This window comes from Procambarus clarkii, chromosome 44 (assembly GCF_040958095.1).
Source record: "Procambarus clarkii isolate CNS0578487 chromosome 44, FALCON_Pclarkii_2.0, whole genome shotgun sequence".
Classification (NCBI taxonomy): domain Eukaryota; kingdom Metazoa; phylum Arthropoda; class Malacostraca; order Decapoda; family Cambaridae; genus Procambarus; species Procambarus clarkii.
Window position 1 is genome coordinate 20138319 of NC_091193.1, and position 19077 is coordinate 20157395.

Consider the following 19077-nt stretch of genomic DNA (forward strand, 5'->3'; position numbering starts at 1 on the left):
GGAATGCAGAAATGGTTGAATAAATCCTAAACAAATAACCTGCTTACAAGGACTTCTTCAAGGCTTTTTTAATTTTGGCAATATTTGTACAATTTGTTTTCTGGTAAATGGCTTAAAATAATTGTCTGCATTGGAGAGCAAGAGCTAAGTGAAGTACTATTGTTAGATTTAGGTCTGGTACGACTGGTAGTTCAGGAACACAAGAACGTCTCATTGGTGTTTATGAGGAGTTTTTATGTTCAGTATTAGCTGGCAAATATTTAGGTGGATTTTCATAGCTGCAGTTTAAAATCAAATTTTCTATGCCACTCTTTAGAAATTAAGGTACTGTACTGTTATTGCATAGAGTTTACATACAAATTCCTTGGAAATGTTAATAATTTAATTAACCAAATTAAACTTAAACCGCTGGTAAAATTCCTTGTTGTATTGTGTGTACACATTTGACTGGTTACTCCTAAAGAAATTTGCTCTAACCACTATTCCATAAAATAATTTGAAGACAAATTAATCCTAGTAATGAACTTAAAAAACCGTGTTAAACTAAGTTTATTATTAACATTTAAAGAATTTGTTAAATTAGGAGAGATGTCATTATTATTTTTGAGATGCATACTGTTACTGTATGTATCTTACAAATGGTCACAACCAAAGGTAGGTCTTTCTGTGTTTTGACTAGGTCTCCATACACCTTTGCAATCTTTAAGAATGGTGGTGACCTTGGACATCCATATAGATGTTGTTAAACCCAGTGGGTAGGAGTCAACCCTTTTTCAACTACAGTAGTTTGTTCAGTATTAGCTCATAACCCTTCATCAAGAAAATTTTATCAAGAGGTACTGTGTAGTAAATTAACTTAACATATGTGAGGGGGAGCTACTTGAAACACCCTCTGGAGTAGCCCAAGTGTATAAATAAAAATATGACAGACCAAAGCAATAACATTCGTAATTTCTCAAACATACAGACCGAGACATTAGAGACAAGTAACTTGCATACACAAATTTAACTTTAGCACTGGGTGGATATACTGGCATTACATGTCACCACAATTATTTAAGTATTTAAATTTTAATGACTAATTGGATTATAAATCACCCATCATTAATACACAGAGCATATTAACTGGCAACATATTGGGAAAATCATACACAGTATTAAATATTATAATGTTGGTAATGACAAAATTTCAAAGGAACAGTAATGGCCTCTCCCACAATTATAAAAATGATTCCCTCTTAAAACCCAATCCATCTTCCAAAAATGATGGTACGGTGCTTGTAGCAACTATTAGTTGAAACATACAAAAATGAATTACTGTACCCAAAAACTTAGTTTTGATATTGGACTTTAGTATTCTCAATGCCATTCTAAAGTGGAATAGCAACTACACAACCTAACCTGTCCTAGGCCTAAATAAGCTATCCTATGCTTAAAATATGATATCTTAGGCCTGACTTAGTACATATGTGCTATAATAGACCTAGGAAAGTTTAAGGGTTGGGTATTACCTTCTTTCTTGTGCTCTATATACAAATAATATATAACATTGACCTTTTTAGATGCATCTGATTTTTATACACGTGACCAATAGTTGCTACAAATAATGTACAGTACTGTACTTTAATTTTTGGACAACAGGTTGTAAAATTGTACTGCAACCAACAGCAAATACATGACTTAGTTATGAGAATATTGGCCTATAACAATGCAAAACAAATAAGATAACTTGGCACACAATGAGAGGTCAAAATAAAGCCATCACCCACCAGAGCTGAATGCAACTAATGATCCTACTCCTTGAAAGAACAGGTACTCTAGATACTATGAAAAATGGTGAAATATTTACCATCGTAAATTTACAAGTTGCATTATTAGGAGGTTCAGTCTGAAATAAAATGTACAATACTTTCCCAAGATAATACACATGAAAATGATGAGTAAAACATCTGAAAAATTAAACTGGAAGAAAAAAATGAGGAAATGGAGAAAAATGATTGAAAATTATTCATAAAATAGGAAAATCTTTAGAACAAAGTGAACTGTAGCAGATAAACTGGTGGACAGGTGAATGGTAATGTTAGTTATGGTAGAGTGCTAAATGCTGAAGTGTGAAGATAGGAAGTAGGTGGAGGGAAAACTTTGAAAGTGTACTGGGTTAATTTGATGAAAGAGGTGCTAATGAAAACGTGATTGGATTTGGTGTAAGAAAAGTCGGGCTATAACAGTGAATACTGTGTGTATGAAAGAATTGATTTTACCAGTGTAAAAGCTGAAATGTTGGAAAGCTGCATGTATTGATGTGTTCAGAAATTATTACATTTTGTGGAGAAGAGGGAATGCACTGGTGTTTAGAATTTACCAGAAAACACGAAGTTATGGTTCCAAACCAGCACATAAAATTGCGTCATACTGGAGTGCACAATAATTCAAACAAAGTTGGTGTGCCATAAGCACAATTAATATACACTGTAAACATCAGAGGCACACAGATTTTCAACTTCCTACAAATAAATACCGGAACAGCAGTTAAAGCTTTCAAGACAATTTTGATTGAGTTACTGGATGAGTGTGGGCTGTGGGAGCTGCTCTGGCTACAAAAAACAGCCTTACAGACTAGGCAACCATCAGGAAAGGCTGGCCAGACTGCAGAGTAGAAAAACTCTTGAAACAGTCAACAGTATGTAGTATTTGGAAGAATTACAAGAGGCATTAGTATACCAAGTGTAGTGGATAAAGTTTTTTGGAGGATTGTAATGAGAAGAAAAATAAATTACAAAGCAGTTGATTATTGTTTATCAAGGTTGTTTCCATGATGGAAGCATGTGTGTGTAGATCAGGTATCACATAGACAACTTGAAGACATATCGGAAAGATTGTAAGGCGTGTGTGACATTTATGAATTTGAAAAAACCAAGACATTAAATGAAGAAGGGTTTGGGAGTGATGAGCATGTGGGACAGTAAGAAGTGGGCAGTATGCTGTTAAATGCAATGAAAGTTTTATATGTAGGCAGAAGTGAATGTGTAAGAGTAATGGTATAATAGTTTTGATATGAATGTAGGTGTATGGCAGGATTTTGCGGTGTCACTTGTTTTGTTTTTTATTATAGAAAATATTGTGCAACCATTCCACTGCCTCTGTCACCGTACTGGCATTGAGAGAAGCTGCTCTATAATCAACCTTGCCTTGCTTGAGGCAGGAGTGAATGCTTGTGACAAACAGTTCTTTAATCTCTCCATTCATTGGTCCAGTAATGATTGTATATACAGCTGTATATAATGTAGAAATACATAGGAATGCCACTTTTGATTTTTTGTAATTAGCTTTTTATTTCCTCATAATTGGCAACACAACACACTTCCTCTGCAAAGTACTGTACTTGTAGTTGAAGGCCTAGCTTAGGCATTCTTGGTGTTTTGTAGGATGTAAAATTATGCTGACAAGATTGTGAGAATCAATGAACTGGAGCAGAGCCAATAAAAAAAACTAACAGCTGCAAACTCAGTACTGAACTGAGGGAATTATTGCCGGAGTACGAGGGGTAAACAAATCAAAGATATGTGAAAGGGTTATTATGGAATGTATCAAATTTTGGCACCAAAATACCAGACACAATAAAGATTGCAATAGTGAACTTTGTTAGTGAAACTTTACCTGCCATGTGGCACTTTAAATATATACAGATTTAATAGTTTGATGTAAAGAAAACTATGATTTCATAATGTTCTTTTTTTTTTTTTATACAAGAAATAAATTATCAAAAGAGGGCACCAAGCTGGAAAGATTATGTAGCACCATATTCAAAAGGCACTAAATATCAATGAAGATGCTGATATGGGAACAAAAGCAAAGATGTTAACAAAACAAGATGTTACAGTATTTAGGTAATTAAATTTATGTAATGGGTGGTGGTCATTTTGACAAGTAAGGAAATGTTTGAGCACAAGATTCGATAGGCAAGTACAACAGTTAATTTTATTTTCCAATCTTATTAATTTGATGAAAATAATTTGTCGATGTTATAGGTAAACTACTTGAGCAAGTTGCCAATAATACTGCAGAAAAATTTAAAATGAAAACAGTATGCAGGTTTATGTATACAGTACGCTTAAAATTAACATTTCCATAAACCAAGCTAATATATATATATATAGGGTAAGAATTTTATTCTATAGTTTAATTGCAATAATAAACGGGTATTGCAAAGCATGAGTTTACAATTATTTATGCGTGTTGCAAATTAATGTCAGCATAATTTCAGTTTTGTAATTAAAGTGCCATACTATGAAAGTATTTTTAATTTCTCAAATGTTTAGCATGTTGATTATATTATGCTGGTAAATTTGCCATTTTATTATTTATAATGAAGTTTTGTCATTCAGAATTTCAGAACACTGGGTTGTCTAGGTGCAATATTAGACTTCAGTGTTGCTAGTTGTTTAGGACAAGAAGAAATTGTCTCAGGCTTATAATCCCTACATTCAACAACTGACTGAAAATGACATTAAGCAGGCGTATGGTCAAATATATCGATGGTACGAGATATGTGATGCGTTATTAATTGTAGAGTTCATGTAGTTGTTTGCCTAAACATTAATCTGTGCTGTTGTCCTGTGGAGCTTTTTTATTTTGCATTTGCTAATACCTGTACTTGGCTTGGATTTGCCAAACTTGTTTAATCTATTGAGGTTATACCTAATTACCGTTTGTCCCTTGTGTAATTAACAGTGGAGTACACAAATAGCAGTTTCAAAACACTACTGTCAACCAGGAAAATGGCTGTATTGTCATTTTGTTTTCATTGTACAAGGATGAATCTTATTTTAAATATTACAATTCTTGGATTCCAAAACTGTCAAATACTGTACATGGTTTTATACTGTAAAGCAAGGTAGCCATTGCAGAAATTTGAGTAAATTTAATATCACTTGCTTATGAAGGGCTTTAACACGGTATACCTCATTCTGCTAATTTAAAAATTGTACTGTGAAGCTGCCTACACACGCGCGCACACATGCACACAGTGTAAACTGAAGTAACACGGTACACCATGTTAAAGCCCTTCATAAGCAAGTAACATTAAATTTACTCTTCAGCATTGGTGGAACACAAACAAGGGGACATAGGTGGAAACTTAGTACCCAGATGAGCCACAGACACATTAGAAAGAATATTTTCAGTGTCAGTAGTTAGTAAATGGAATGCACTAGGAATTGATGTGGTGGAGGCTGACTCCATACACAGTTTCAAATGTAGATATGATAGAGCCCAGTAGGCTCGGGAATCTGTACACCAGTTGATTGACAGTTGAGAGACGGGACCAAAGAGACAAAGCTCAACCCCCACAAGCACAAATAGGTGAGTATACATGCACAACTTTGTACAGTATATACAAATAAATTCTATATACAAAGTACATGCACACGGGAAGTGGCACAATAAGAATTAACTTAGGGAGGAAAATAACATTGATATTTTTTATGTACCTGCAAAATACCAAGAGTTAATGTATTGTGACTGGTTTGGTATCTAAAAGTCTATACGTGGATGGGGTCATGAGATAGGTCAAGGTATGAATGTTAAAGAAAGGTATAAACATAATATACAGGCCTATTATGTGTAAATGTTGCAAGCGAAATTTAATGTATGCAAATGATAGTTGATGTAAATAAACCCAGTGAATGAATGAATAAACAAGATTTATGTAGGTGAACATTATTGACAAGTGCAGGAGGAGACAGTTAAGGTGAATTTTGACAAATGTAGTTTAATGCTGCAATTTTATCTCGTTTTTGGTTGCTGATGGATTTCGTTCTTGAATCCAACTCGGTTGTCTGAAGTTTTCATCATTGCTTCTTTCCCCTCTCCCCCCTTTAGTGTTCCTCACATTCAATATTCTTATTCGTATACTGTAATTTGCTGTTGTCTGTTAGAATCTTGTACATTATCTTGTCATCCCTTTTCCTATTGCATCTCCAGTGTAGTAGATCCAATTTACTTAGCCTTTCTTCATAGCCAAGTTCTCACCAGCTAAGGAATGAGTATTGTTACACATGTCTAGACCTTTCCTAATTTTATTTTGTACTTCTTTAGGTAGGAGAGTCATGCTAGGGCTGCATACTCAAGTGAGAGTCTTCAGTTTATATTGTAGCACTTGGAAGGCTCCTGTGTCTTAAGTTCTTTAAGGCTATAGGGACATTGACCACTTTGGCAATCAATTAGCAGAATAACATCTTCAGTGTTTTTCTCTGGCATTAGATCTAGGGTCATGTCAACTTGTACTGGACTGTTATATGGGTTTTCTCCCTTCTGCCTCTGTCCTTATAACATTACATTTGTCAAGAGTTTAAAGTCCAGTAATCATTGTTCATACCACCTATGGAATGTGACTGGTTCACTTTGCAGTATATCACTGTCCTCCAATTTTCTGTTTCTCTCAATTTTGCATCTCTGCAAACATTAATATGAAGTAGCCAGTTTCCTGTGTAAAGCCTTTGTGCATTTCAAACAGGATGAGCCCAAGTATAGACCATTGTGGTACTCCACCTATACCCCTTCACTTGGTTCTTCCCTTTGTGCACTAACTTTTCTTTTCCTTGAGAAAAACTTTCACTGAAGTTGGCTCTCGGTGACAAAAAACCAGCCTGCATCTCTAAATTAAATAAGACTACTTAACACTTATGTTAAATTTGTATTATTATGGAGGTAAAGAATAATTTAAGTATGCATTTCTTTTGCTGAACCCATACTGATTATTTTTAAATGATTCCTAGTTATAGAGTTTTTGATCATTATAATAGGGATCTGGGATGCTGGAGAAAATCTAGTCATGCTCTCTGGGTCCACATTGATAAAGCTAAAATCATTGTGCTTAGACAAAGAGCAGTTTTGTAATTAATAAAATTATGCATAATAAAGTTTATGAAAAGGAGTGTGAAATGAAGAAATTCAGAAGCTAGATTTTAAGAACCATCACAGTGGACATTCAGGGGTCTTATTGATTAAATCAGAAAATTATATATTGTTGGTTTCGTCACAGCATATTGCAGGTATAAAACTAGCCAGTTACAGCAATACAATTTTAACGTGGGTAACAAAATAGATACAATATCGGCGAAAGTTAAAACTCGGTTATTGGTTGACAAAAGGCTCGGTGACATTTGCAAGGCACCAAGTTTTGACTTTTCCTAGTTTGAGATATAGTCGTCTAAATGTGGTCATTACCATAAGTGGTGAGAAAAAGATTTGCATAAATATAACAAAGTATAAATTGGCTTGAACAAAAAGATTTTGCAAATATGGTATAATGGTTGGAAATGATAAAATAAATTAAAGCTCAACATTTAAAAAAAATTATACATTGTGCAATTTTTAGGCACAATTTAGTTATTTGTGCTAAAGCATTTTTTTTTTTTGGGGGGGGGCGGAAGGGGAGGGATTTGCCATAATGCCTTAGCTTAAATAAGGATGCATTTCCCACTTGTTGGCTAATCCTTTCACTTGCAGATATGTTTTATCTGATAGGTAAGATATATATAGATATACAGATATGTAGATACAGATTCACAAAAACACCTTGAGCCTGGTATACATTCAACCACAAAAATCAAACTTTGTGTATATATACAAAAATTTGAGATTTTCTATATACAGTACCTTCAAGTCAACAAAATGGCTATTTTAACATTAATATGTAATGCCTTCTTCTTTTTCTAGCTACATTATATTTTTAGCAGCACATACATAATGAAATCCAGATTGATGCATAAATATTGTATAATTCAAAAAAGTTTATAATAAAGAATATAGTGTGGGAGCCTGAATTATTCTGGGAAAAATATTACACCAGGATTGGCATGTACAGAATTACTGTATCTGCATTGAATTGTTCTAAACTCGCCTAACTTAAAAATATTAATATTTTAAAATCTTAATATTTTTTAGTTCATTCATTATTCAGTATCATTATACTATTTCTCTTTCATGGGGTGGAGAGACACCAGTCCAGAGATAAAATTTTATAAGGTAAAGAAAGTTATAAATATTATGAAAAAACTACACTCATCCATTTATTATTGGTCACACTATCCGCACAGATAAGTACCTACACTGCTGCCCCAGAAAAATGCATTTAATCTTACAAATTCTGTTTTTGGTAATATTTAGAAATGACTACAATTTGGTACAGTACTGTAAGACCACATATGTGTGGGTTTTAGATATTTGATACTACAAGGCTCTACATTAAATTTGGGAAATCTTTGGTACAGTTAGGACTCGATTAAGACCCGAGTTTTCTTTGGCACTCAAGGTTAATTGTTCAATTGTCTTTTGGATGTCTATGCAGTCTTAAACATTCCTGGTCATGCCTAGGGAAGCAAGAGTCCCATATTTTGAGCTTGATAGCTATAATCCGAGTACAGATTATAGCTATCAACAGATAATGGACATAAAACATGGCCCAAAGCAATGCAGTTTGTATTTTTTTTCTTTCATGCACATGTTGATTCACATTTCAGCATAAATTTGTCATTTGTTTGGGTGAAATACACTTGCCAATAATTTGTAACATTTTGAGAGCAACAGTTAAGTATGCTCTAAATGAGGATATATTTTTCTTGGGTCTGTCAGGATTTTCAGTTGAACTTGTTTAATTTTGTTGCTTATAGATTATGATTTTTGTTTCCTGTTTGTTTTTGTGAGCAATAGGTAATGTAACATTTATTTATTTTCATTGAATTTCTTAATGTGACCAACAGAATAACTACTTTGGCTACTGAATTGCTTTTAATTCATTAATTTTGTTCAGTTTTTGTTGATCCACATATGGTACATTTTTACACAACTAAACAAGACATTCTTGACAAAATTTGCATTCTGAATTCACTTGCAATTTCCTAAAGAAGAACCATGAAGATAAATTACTAAGCACTGCAGTTATTTTTATCCAGAGTTTTATCATATAACCTAAACCAAGTAAAAGAGGTAAAATCTTTGATGAAATTGTCCTTAATCTGAATATAGATTTGTAGAATTACTGTACTGACAAGCATGACTGTTACACAATGTGACACTTTTCTATGCCTCTTGCTTTTCTAATGGACATATACATGCTATGTTGTGCATTTTGATATGTTAACTAACTTGATTGCAGTTAACCTTGAACTTCATTAACTCCTAACATCTAACACTTCTAAAACAAATTTAAGGCGATTCCTTGCAAGAGGGACGCATACAAAATTTGCATCGGAAATATTAAATGTAAAAGCGTCAAGTTGAATTTGAAAAAAAGGACTTTTGCATTTGTCTAATAATCTATAATTTTCTATTCATCTTAGAACTAATAAAGTTTGTTAATGTGTTTACAAATTAATGATTACTAAATGCAAATATGAAATAATTACTCTGGCTAACATTAACAAGGCTGCTAATGGTATCTCAGGCACTGGAGTCGCGCCTTGCCTCGTGTCGTACACTCGTGAAGGACAACCAACGCCCCCTCAGCCTGCCACCACCCGGCAACCACTCTGCCAGGTAACACACTAACGCCTGAAGCCATGAACTGGCACGTATTGTCAGTAACCATATAATGGGGCATTTGTTCTTGCATGAAAAGTTAAGGTCTCAGAGAGAGTACCTCATGATTTTGCATATCAGCATGTTTCATGGTTAATATTACACTTAATGTTTATCACTCTGCCAAATTATACTTTTTTATATATAAATATTAACACATGGTATGGGATATACTGATTCATTTTGTAGAACAGGATCAAAAGAACAATTTTCATGACAGTTTTTGCCTGTGTTAAGCATATATTTTTACAATCTTAAAATTTTGGTTTGCATGCACCCAGTGGAGAGAATGATAATTGCATGGCTATTATGTATTGGTTGGTTATGGGCAACATGGCAAATAAAATAAGGATTCTTTTGACTTATTTCTTTCTCTTCATTTCATGTATTTTTGTTAAATGCTTTTCTGCTAGACTTGCAGATAGAATCTTTCTTGACTGAAGACAATTTCTGTTCTAATATTCCATAGCTTTGTCCTTTGTATTTTAGCATGGCCTCTGCAGAGATGTTAACACATTTTGCCAGTACAGTACAGTATTAATATTTTAGTTACGCATTTCTCTGCCTTTTAATGCACATGTGTTTTATGAGATAGGTACTTTAATTTAACATCAGTGTTCTTAGTGGGCCAGCCAGAGGCTAGGGCCCGCATAGGAATTTCCCTGGGGGGGGGGGGGGGGGATCGATGTTGTTGAAATTACAGTATATACTGTAGCATATTTTGCATTGTGTTGACTTCTAATTTTTTTTAAGCCATGCTCCTCAGTGATGTATATTTTGATGACTTGTGTTGATCCATGCTTAGTAATTTTTTTCTAATTTATGTTAAATTTTATGTTGTACTCTACTGGTATTTCCCATATACTACTAGCAAGATGTTTTTAGTGATTATTTGGTTTGATTGATTTGGTTTTGTCTTATAATTAATAAGCTTGGCATTAGATCCCTTAAATTGTTTTTGGAACTTCTGCCATACCAACTGGACTGTCATTCCCAAGTAATAATGACTACTAGTTAAATTAACAGATAAAGCTCTTTTAATTATTACATGGAAGTAATTAATCTTTGCTTAATAATGTGATACTGTATCTCAATATATTTCTAAAATTAGTTTAAATTGTGAAGTTTATGCTAATTTCATTGTTGCTGTTGTTAATGATATAAAAATATCTACCCAAGTTTAAGCTTTTGGTCAAGTGCTTGGGAAGTTCAGGCCACACCAATCTTAAGGTATAAAGGGGTGTATTATTTTGTTTATCAGTGTTTTTCCTTTTTTTTTTGACAGATGAAAATCCAGCAGATTAACAGGGACTTGAATAGGGTGAACTCAGTATTCAAAGCAGGTAAATGTCAAACACATTTCTTTCTGCCAACACTTCTTCTAACATACAGATTTTTTTCTCACTAATATGTGCAAAGATTGTGTCCAAACGTATCAGCTATAATGAATAGGTTAAATATGTTGGAGTGGTATTTAAATGATTTAATTATAAATTTATTGGGTTTGCCAGTGAATCCGAGGTGAGCTTAGAGGAAGGCATAGGTGGTGAATGATAGCAAGTATGGGTGCATGTATGAACCAATGTGGTACCTGTGACTGAATGAGCAGAAGTCATTAGGTAGAAATTAATTATATAAACAGTTTGCCTCAGTGGAGAGCGCTTTAGACTCTCGGATCTAGGGACCAGGGTTCGATCTCGGCAGCTGGCGAGAAAACAATGGGCAGAGTTTCCTTCACCCTGATACCCGTTACCTAGCAGTAAATAGGAACGTGGGAGTTACAGTTGCTACGGGCTGCTTCCTGGGGGTGGAGGCCTGGTCAAGGACCAGGCCGCGGGGACACTAAAGCCCCGAAATCGTCTCAAGATAATATATGGTACCTAATATTATGACTGCACCATCTGGACTACTATTGTAGATATGCTTCCAGACAGGATGGTACTAGTCGAGTGATGCTACTGACATTGAAAGGTATTATATATGGTTTGAGTCTCGTTCTAATTACAGTATCTTTAAACAAAATTGTAAATTGTTCCTCCAGTTTTTTCACCTCTGGATTAGTGTTGCTCATCCTATGATAGGGTGCAAGTAGACATGATATATAATCTGATTTATTGCTTTAAAGGGTAGAGTCTTAAACACAAGAAAATAATAGAATATGCATGGATATGGCTTCATTATTTTTAAACATAAATATACAATTAATAAATGTGTAAAATAAGCTAGAAAGGTAAAATTAAATTTTGCTCCATTTAAGCAGTACAGTAGTTAATCTCTGGATTTTTAAATTGTTCTTTTATTATTGTGTTACTGAGAATAATTTGTTGTATTTTTTCTGGCTTGAATTTAAATTAGAATGGCTTTTATTTTACATTTTTAAATCATAGATGTTAATCGTGTCCTTAAATTTGCAGTCTTCTTACTCATTTAGCAATAACAATATTTTCTTTGTTCTCATGATGTTCAGCTCAAATAATAACTAATGCATAATAATTTAAAAATATTAACTCGTGTTAATACTAGATCAAATTCACAGATTAGCGGTAACTTTTTGGTATGACAAATAATAAGAATGACTGATGAACACAGTGGAGAGACTGATCCAGAACTCTCCGGTGCAAATGACAACTTAAATTTAACAAAGGTGTATGGTTCAGGTGGTAACGTGTTGGGGCCAAGTGGGCTTTGATGGCTAGCTAACTATTGCTTATTCCTTGCTCATTTGTTGTACACATGATGGTACTCTGCCATATTATACATGGTTTCTCTTCTTAATGAATCTTATATTTTTGTTGTCATATTCTTTATTTCCTTCACTCCCTTATTATATACATATTGCAACATTACCATGTCATTTATATATAATTACATTAATATACCATGTAATTTATTTTAATCTTTGATTAAATAATGTGGTTGTCAAGAAGAAGACCTGGACAAAATAAGTGTTTGGAGTGCCACTTGGTAAATGGAATTTAATGTGAATAAATACCATGTTATGGAATAGAACATAGACCCCCATGCAACCTATAAATTGTGAGAAATCTTGAAAGAATTATGATAAAGAAAGAGATCTAGGTGTGGTTCTAGATAGAAAACTATCACCTGAGGACCACATAAAGAACATCCTGCGAGGAGCCTATGCTACACTTAGCATAGGCTAATGCAAAATCTGACCAAATGATGAGTTAAAATGCCCAAAATTGGTCTTTGATTTCACATTTGGTCAAGCAGAAAGGACGTTCTACAAACAAGCTCCCAAGTCTAAGCCAGAAATAAATAGCTTGTTGGTATTACCATATTTTGATGGACTAGTAAAGCTTGCCCCAGTCCTGAAAAACCTTAATATTAACCTAGTGTTCAAAAATACTAATACAGTTAAGTCCATGTTAATTAAGAACTCGCCCTTGTCTGTAGCAGGTTGTGTACACTCCATCCCTTGCAATGGATGAGCACATGTTTACATCGGCCAGACGGGTAAATCTCTCTCCACGTTTAAAACAACATTCATATGCTATTCGTACAGCCCAGCACTCCAGTGCCTTGTATTTACATTCCAGTTTGTGATCATTTTATTGACTTCAGAGGGGCGAAATGTATTGTTTAAAATAAGGGTTTCGTTGAACAAAATGTGATTGTCTGCTCTGATCAAACAATGTAACGGCCTTAATTTAAGTCCTGGCATGTACAAATTAGATCCCTATACAAGCTTCAATATAGCACGTGAATACAATATACCATCTATTTGTCCCCTTTTTCGTCCCCTTTTATCCGTAGGTTTCATCCCCTTTATTGTATATAGGTCAATAGGCCTTTATTCTTTTCTTGGTGGTCAGGTGGCCTGCCCTGGTGGGTATGAGGTCTGCCTTCCCTATTTCTTTCTTCATTCTAAAAATGCTCTGAAGGCAGCGAATCGAGCCGAAAATGCATTTAGCATTCTCTATTTTTCACGTTTTTTAAACATATAATAGCACAAATAATATAACTGTGATAATATAATATAATAACAATATAATTTGATTCCCTAATCAGATGCAAAAAGGTACATTTTTTTAGCTTGGTCCCAGGCCAGGCTTGGGGAAAAACCTGGCTACTCTAAGCAGGTTGGTACTCTTAAGTGTTGGAGGGGGTGTGTGTTCAAGAGTCCACTTGCAAGACACTTTGAACACAAGCAAGAGATGCTCTTGTACATCTGATAATGAAAACAGAACTTCATATTATAATTTTTCCTGCACTTTTACAGCTGTGTTTTGTTTTTAACTATCCTGTACATGACTAGTTTTAAATACAAGAATTTTGAAATTTTGAATGGTCAGTGAAGTGAAAAGTCAAGATAATGTAAAGAAAAGTAAAGAGGGAAACACACGCATGCATAAAAATTAAATGAGGGATAGAAGCGAGTGTTTAACATGGTTATGTGGTACAATATATCAGTTTGCATTAAAAATAATATTGACAGGTACTGGTCTTATGAGGGAGGGGGGGGGGGGGAGAGGAGTCGAGCCTGGCCCTGAGCTAGGCTTGGGGAGTAAAAAATTCTCGGAACCACCCCAAGGTAAGGTATGACTTCTGCAAATAAAGAATGGACAAGAAGGAAGAATTCAGTTTGTGATAAATGCTTTGGGGAGGGGGGTTATGGAATTGTTGTATTTTGCTCTGGTAAGTTTTAAATACAATGAAAAGCAATTAATTACCAACAATCTTTTCATCCTGCAGACAGAAGCAGCTGACATACGGCCACCCCGTTCGCACCACTGTGACTCCTGCATAGAGCGCCTTTGTACTCGAGTGGACTCGTCACACACAAGGGACACGGCTGAATGCATGAAAAGATCTCTAATTCCAAAACAGTGTTCAGTTAATTTGAGAAAAAGCCATCCAATGAAAGAGCTAATGACAATTGGCATTTCAAGTGTGACAAATGACGTGGGTGGCAAATTTTGTGATTCAAATAAAATAAGTGAAATTTCTAATTTGAGACCAAGAAGGTTTAGTCGGCAGCAAAGTCAGTGCAACTTTATTTATAATACTTATCATCTGTCTACCACAAAAGATGAATATTTTTTCTAAAGAAAACTTGAATTTAAGTTGTATTTATTATTTTGTTGGAAAAATTGCTCTCCAGGATGTGTAAATAGTTAGGCTTATTTTTTGAAATTCATGGATTATCTTTTTAAGATGTGAGTGAGTGAAGTATGCATTTTTGGTCATGGACAGTGCTGTTACACAACTTAGATCTGCTTTTACTTCCATAATAAATTGCTTCTAGTGTATTGGGTGCTGCATTTTTAATGCCAACGTTGGAAAATTACAGCTAGCAGAAATTTTATCTTTCACCTTTAGTAAGTAGCAAATGATATTGAAGGTGACCACAAAGCAGCAGCATATTGTTAATGGTGGATTTTACTTATTATTGTCACATGTTGTGACGATACAAATTCCCTCCCCACACAATGTAATTACAGTGACAGAATTGACATTTAGATATCCCATCCTTATCATTCCCAGAATTGGTGTGAGTGATATATATTGTAAGGTTATGCATCATAATTTTGGACTGCTTTACATTTATATATTTTGCCAAGGAAAGGAATATTTTCTGTGACTGACACAAGGTTGTTTACCAAGAGACTTATCAACACTTTTCCTACATACAGTGATAATTTGAGTTGACAAAAATAATGATACAATTGTATTTTTCCTCGACACTGTACAAATTTTTATTTGTGCAGTGTTTTCATTTATGTGACCATACAATGCTGTTAACTGTTAGTAATGGAGGTAATGATTTAAATACCAAATTATATTAGGAATTATACTTCAAAAATCCTGTCTATCTTCTATTATGAATTCTCTGATCAGACTTGTGTATATATTCTTCAAAGTCTTTTTTTTCCTAGTTTCACCACAGTACACACCACCTATCATTGTATCATGACTCCATGCCCAACTCAACATTCTAAACCTAACACTGCAATGTTTAAAGGAGTGGAATGTCCAGCAGGGTTATTATGCTGACTTGAAAAATAGTGGAAATTCATAAGAATGTAAAACCTCTCAAGTTAATTGATTCATACATGCAAAAATCAAATAAATTGACATAGAAATCAAGCCAAATGACTTGTATACATTGAGGTTTTGGGGGTCAAACTATAGTTGTGATCAGTCTGGGCATATTGTCTCGACTTAGTGGGTATGTCAGCTTTTATCTCATAAAATGTCATGTCTCTTAATCCAATCTGTTTTCTAATCAAATGATCGACATTACAGAAATTCCATTTGATTTTATTGTGTATTCCTTTAGGATTTATTTAAACATTGATAAATCAAGCTATAGTCTGCTGTAAAGGATAGTTTTCAATCCTGATACTGAAGTGCTGACTATGCAATAAAATTCCTTGAATCTTTGAAATTAAAGGCTGGATATGTACATTTATATGAATATTTTGTTTATTAGATTGGTCTCTATTCTCATTAAAAATTTACCACAACTTAATGTTTATTATTAAGATATTCCTTCTGTTTCTCTTAAATTTACACTTGGTACTGTGTTTTAACCAATGATCAATCTACAGAGAACTATTGAATCACTGACACAGCTGCCTCGGTTCTAGAAGGTATCTAAATACGACTTCACATTGTGTTCCCTTCTCAGTTTAGTTTTCGCAAGTGCCTGAGCAAACAAACAAATTGGCAAACAGATGTCCTGGTGAACTTGGCGGTCTATATTCGTACCGCTTTTGCTGCGAAGACCTCCATTGTTGCCGTCCTTTCTGACCTGGAAATGGCTTACGACACCACTTGGAGATGTCATATTCTGTCCCAACTTCATTTTTTTGGCCTTTTTGGTCATCTCTTCGTATTCCGACTTTTACCCGGTTATCCATTCCTCAGTCCTTACCCGTTGGCAGGCTTCTTGGTTGTCTGTTACTGGTAACAAGCTACGTACTCTTAAATGTTGTGTTTCCTCGTGGCCGTCCTCCTTCCACCGTAACCGGCGGTGGGAAACAGCTCTGGCGAGGTTGCGTATTGGCCATACTCGCTTAACCCATGGTCACTTGATGGAGCGCCGCCCTGCTCCTTATTGTCCTAGTTGCATTGTCCCTCTTACGGTCGTGCATGTCCTTCTTGAGTGTCCTGACTTCCAGGACGAGCGTGTCTTGCTTTCCGACCGCCCCTCGCGGTCACCTGTCCCTCGATAGAATTCTTGGTGACTCGGATACTTTTGATATCGTTCGCCTTATGCGTTTTTGTTCTCGTATTGGCATCCTTGGTGATATTTAGCGCCCTCTGATTATTTTGCGTATTTGATGGTGCTACATAGCCTTCCCGGTTTGGTGCCTTCTTTTGATAATTACTTACTTACTTGGTCATCTCTCCCTCTCTCTCCAAAGCTTCCTTTCTTGTTGTTCCTTTCGAGTGAGGCTTGGTACCACTCTCTGCCCCTTTTTGGCAATATGAGGGTGTACCCCAAGGTAGTGTTCTGAGCACTACTACTTTTTTTTTTCTAGTTGCCCTCAATGGTCTTCTTTTCTCCCTTCCTTCTGGCGTCTTCTCCGCTCTGTCGATCTTATCCTTTGCTGTCGGGGTGATGATTCGTCTCTCCTTCAATGGCGGCTTCAACTTGCAATTGATGCCGTGTCGTCTTGGGCTACTAATTATGGCTTCCGGTTCTCTACGTCTAAGACTTGTGCTCTGACTTTTACTCGGAAGCACGTCGTTTTTCGTCCCTCTGTCGCTCTATGGTCATCCCCTTAAGTACAAGGATTCTGCTAAGCTTTTGGGGTTAATCTTTGACACGCGTTTATCTTGGTCGCCCCATATCTCTTACCTCAGAGTTGAATGCTCCAAGGCCCTTACCCTCCTCAAGGTTTTATCCCGTACTTCTCGGGGAGCAGATAGGCGCGCTCTCCTTGCTTTACATTCCTCTTTTGTCCTGTCTAAACTCAATTACAGTTGCCCTGCTTACTCATCTGCTTCTTCTCTTCGCTGTCTTGATGCTTTGCACCATACTGGGTTGCGCCTCGGCTCTGGTGCCTTTCATTCGACTCCCGCCCTCAGCTTGTTTGTTGACACTGGCTTCCTATCTCTCCAGGACCGCCGTGATTGTTACTGTCTTTGCTATCTTGTGTGGCTCTTGCAACATCCTTTCTCTCGCCTCTGTCATGCTTCGACTTTTACCCCTCCTGTATTTCCTGTTCCTCTTCACCACCTCCCTCTTCCTGTCCGGTTATCTCACCTACAGGATTCTCTTTCGGTTCATACTTTTAATATTTCTCCTCGTATTGTTCCTTCCTTGACCCCGTGGCAAGTCCCCCTTCCAAAATTTTGTTCTTCCTTGACCTGCATCACAAACTTTTACGCCTCCTACGGTTCTGAAATGCCTTTTCCTTGAGCATTTTTCTAAACACTCGCTCTGTTTCCATCTTCACCGATGGCTCCAAGTCTGCGGACGGTGTAGGCTACTGTTGTTTTTCCTGACCGCACTTGTGTCCTCTATCTTCAGAGACTACCATCTTCACAGCAGAACTTTATGCTATTCTCTATGCTCTTCGTCTCCTGCTTTCTCGTTGTCAATCTTCCTTTGTGGTTGTCGTTGACTCTCGTAGTGCCCTCATGGCTCTCGGGTCCTTCAATCCGGTCCATCCACTGGTCGTCGAGATTCAATATTGGCCGTTTCTTATTTCTAGTAAATTTTAGTCAGTTGAGTTTTACTGTAACCCAGCCATGTTGGTGCGCTTCTTTACATGAGTGTACGGACACTGCCGCTGGGGAAGCTGTTCGCTCTTGTCCCATCTCCCGTAAAGGTATTCGTTATTCCGACTTTTACCCAGTTATTCATTCCTCCATCCTTACCTGTTGGCAGGATTGTTGGTCTTCTGTTACTGGTAACAAACAGCGTATTCTTAAGGGTAGTGTGTCCTCATGGCCTTCCTCCTACCACCGTAACCAGTGATGGGAAACGGCTCTGGCGAGGTTGCGTATTGGCCATTCACGCTTAACTCGCGGTCACTTAATGGAGCGTCGCCCTACCCCTTATTGTCCAAATTGTATTGTCCCTCTTACAGTCGTGCATATCCTTGTTGAATGTCCTGACTTCCAGAACGAGCGTGTCTTTTGCTTTCCGACCATCCCTCGCAGTCGCTTGTCCCTCGAAAGAATTCTAGGTGAATCGGATACTTTTGATATCGTTCGCCTTGTGCGTTTCTTCTCGTATTGGCATCCTTAGTATTTAGCGCCCTCTGATTATTCCACACATTCAATGGTGCTACATAGCCTTCCCGGTTTGGTGCCTTCTTTTGATAATTACTTACTTCACATTGTGTTTGTTTCATCAGTGCACTTAGGAGTGAAATAAATAAATTGAAAGTACTGTAGCTTAATCCAGGTACACTTCTCGCTTCACGATGCCTACACATCCCCCAAAAAACTAAACATACACGAACCTTACTAACTTGCTGCTCAATTAAGTACTTGAAACACCAAGTCAGCAAAGTT

The 19077-nt window shown here is 36.1% G+C and overlaps 1 protein-coding gene across 5 annotated transcripts in view; it reads left to right on the forward strand.

Moving 5' to 3' along the window:
• LOC123745297 (nuclear distribution protein nudE homolog 1) overlaps positions 1 to 16070 on the forward strand; it is a 129996-nt gene extending 113926 nt beyond the window's left edge. The window contains exons 8-10 of one of the 5 annotated variants that reach the window (XR_006771314.2): positions 9446 to 9537; positions 10865 to 10922; positions 14296 to 16070. Coding sequence is in view for 3 of the 5 variants with exons in the window: in XM_045725691.2 (XP_045581647.1) it covers positions 14296 to 14649 (354 nt within the window). In the remaining 2 variants the exon portion in view is untranslated. Of the gene's footprint in view, positions 1 to 4385; positions 4539 to 9445; positions 9538 to 10864; positions 10923 to 14295 lie in introns of those variants that run through there. The other 4 variants (XR_006771316.2, XM_045725692.2, XM_045725693.2 and 1 more) reach the window with 4 other exon arrangements.
• Positions 16071 to 19077: the final 3007 nt, after the last annotated feature.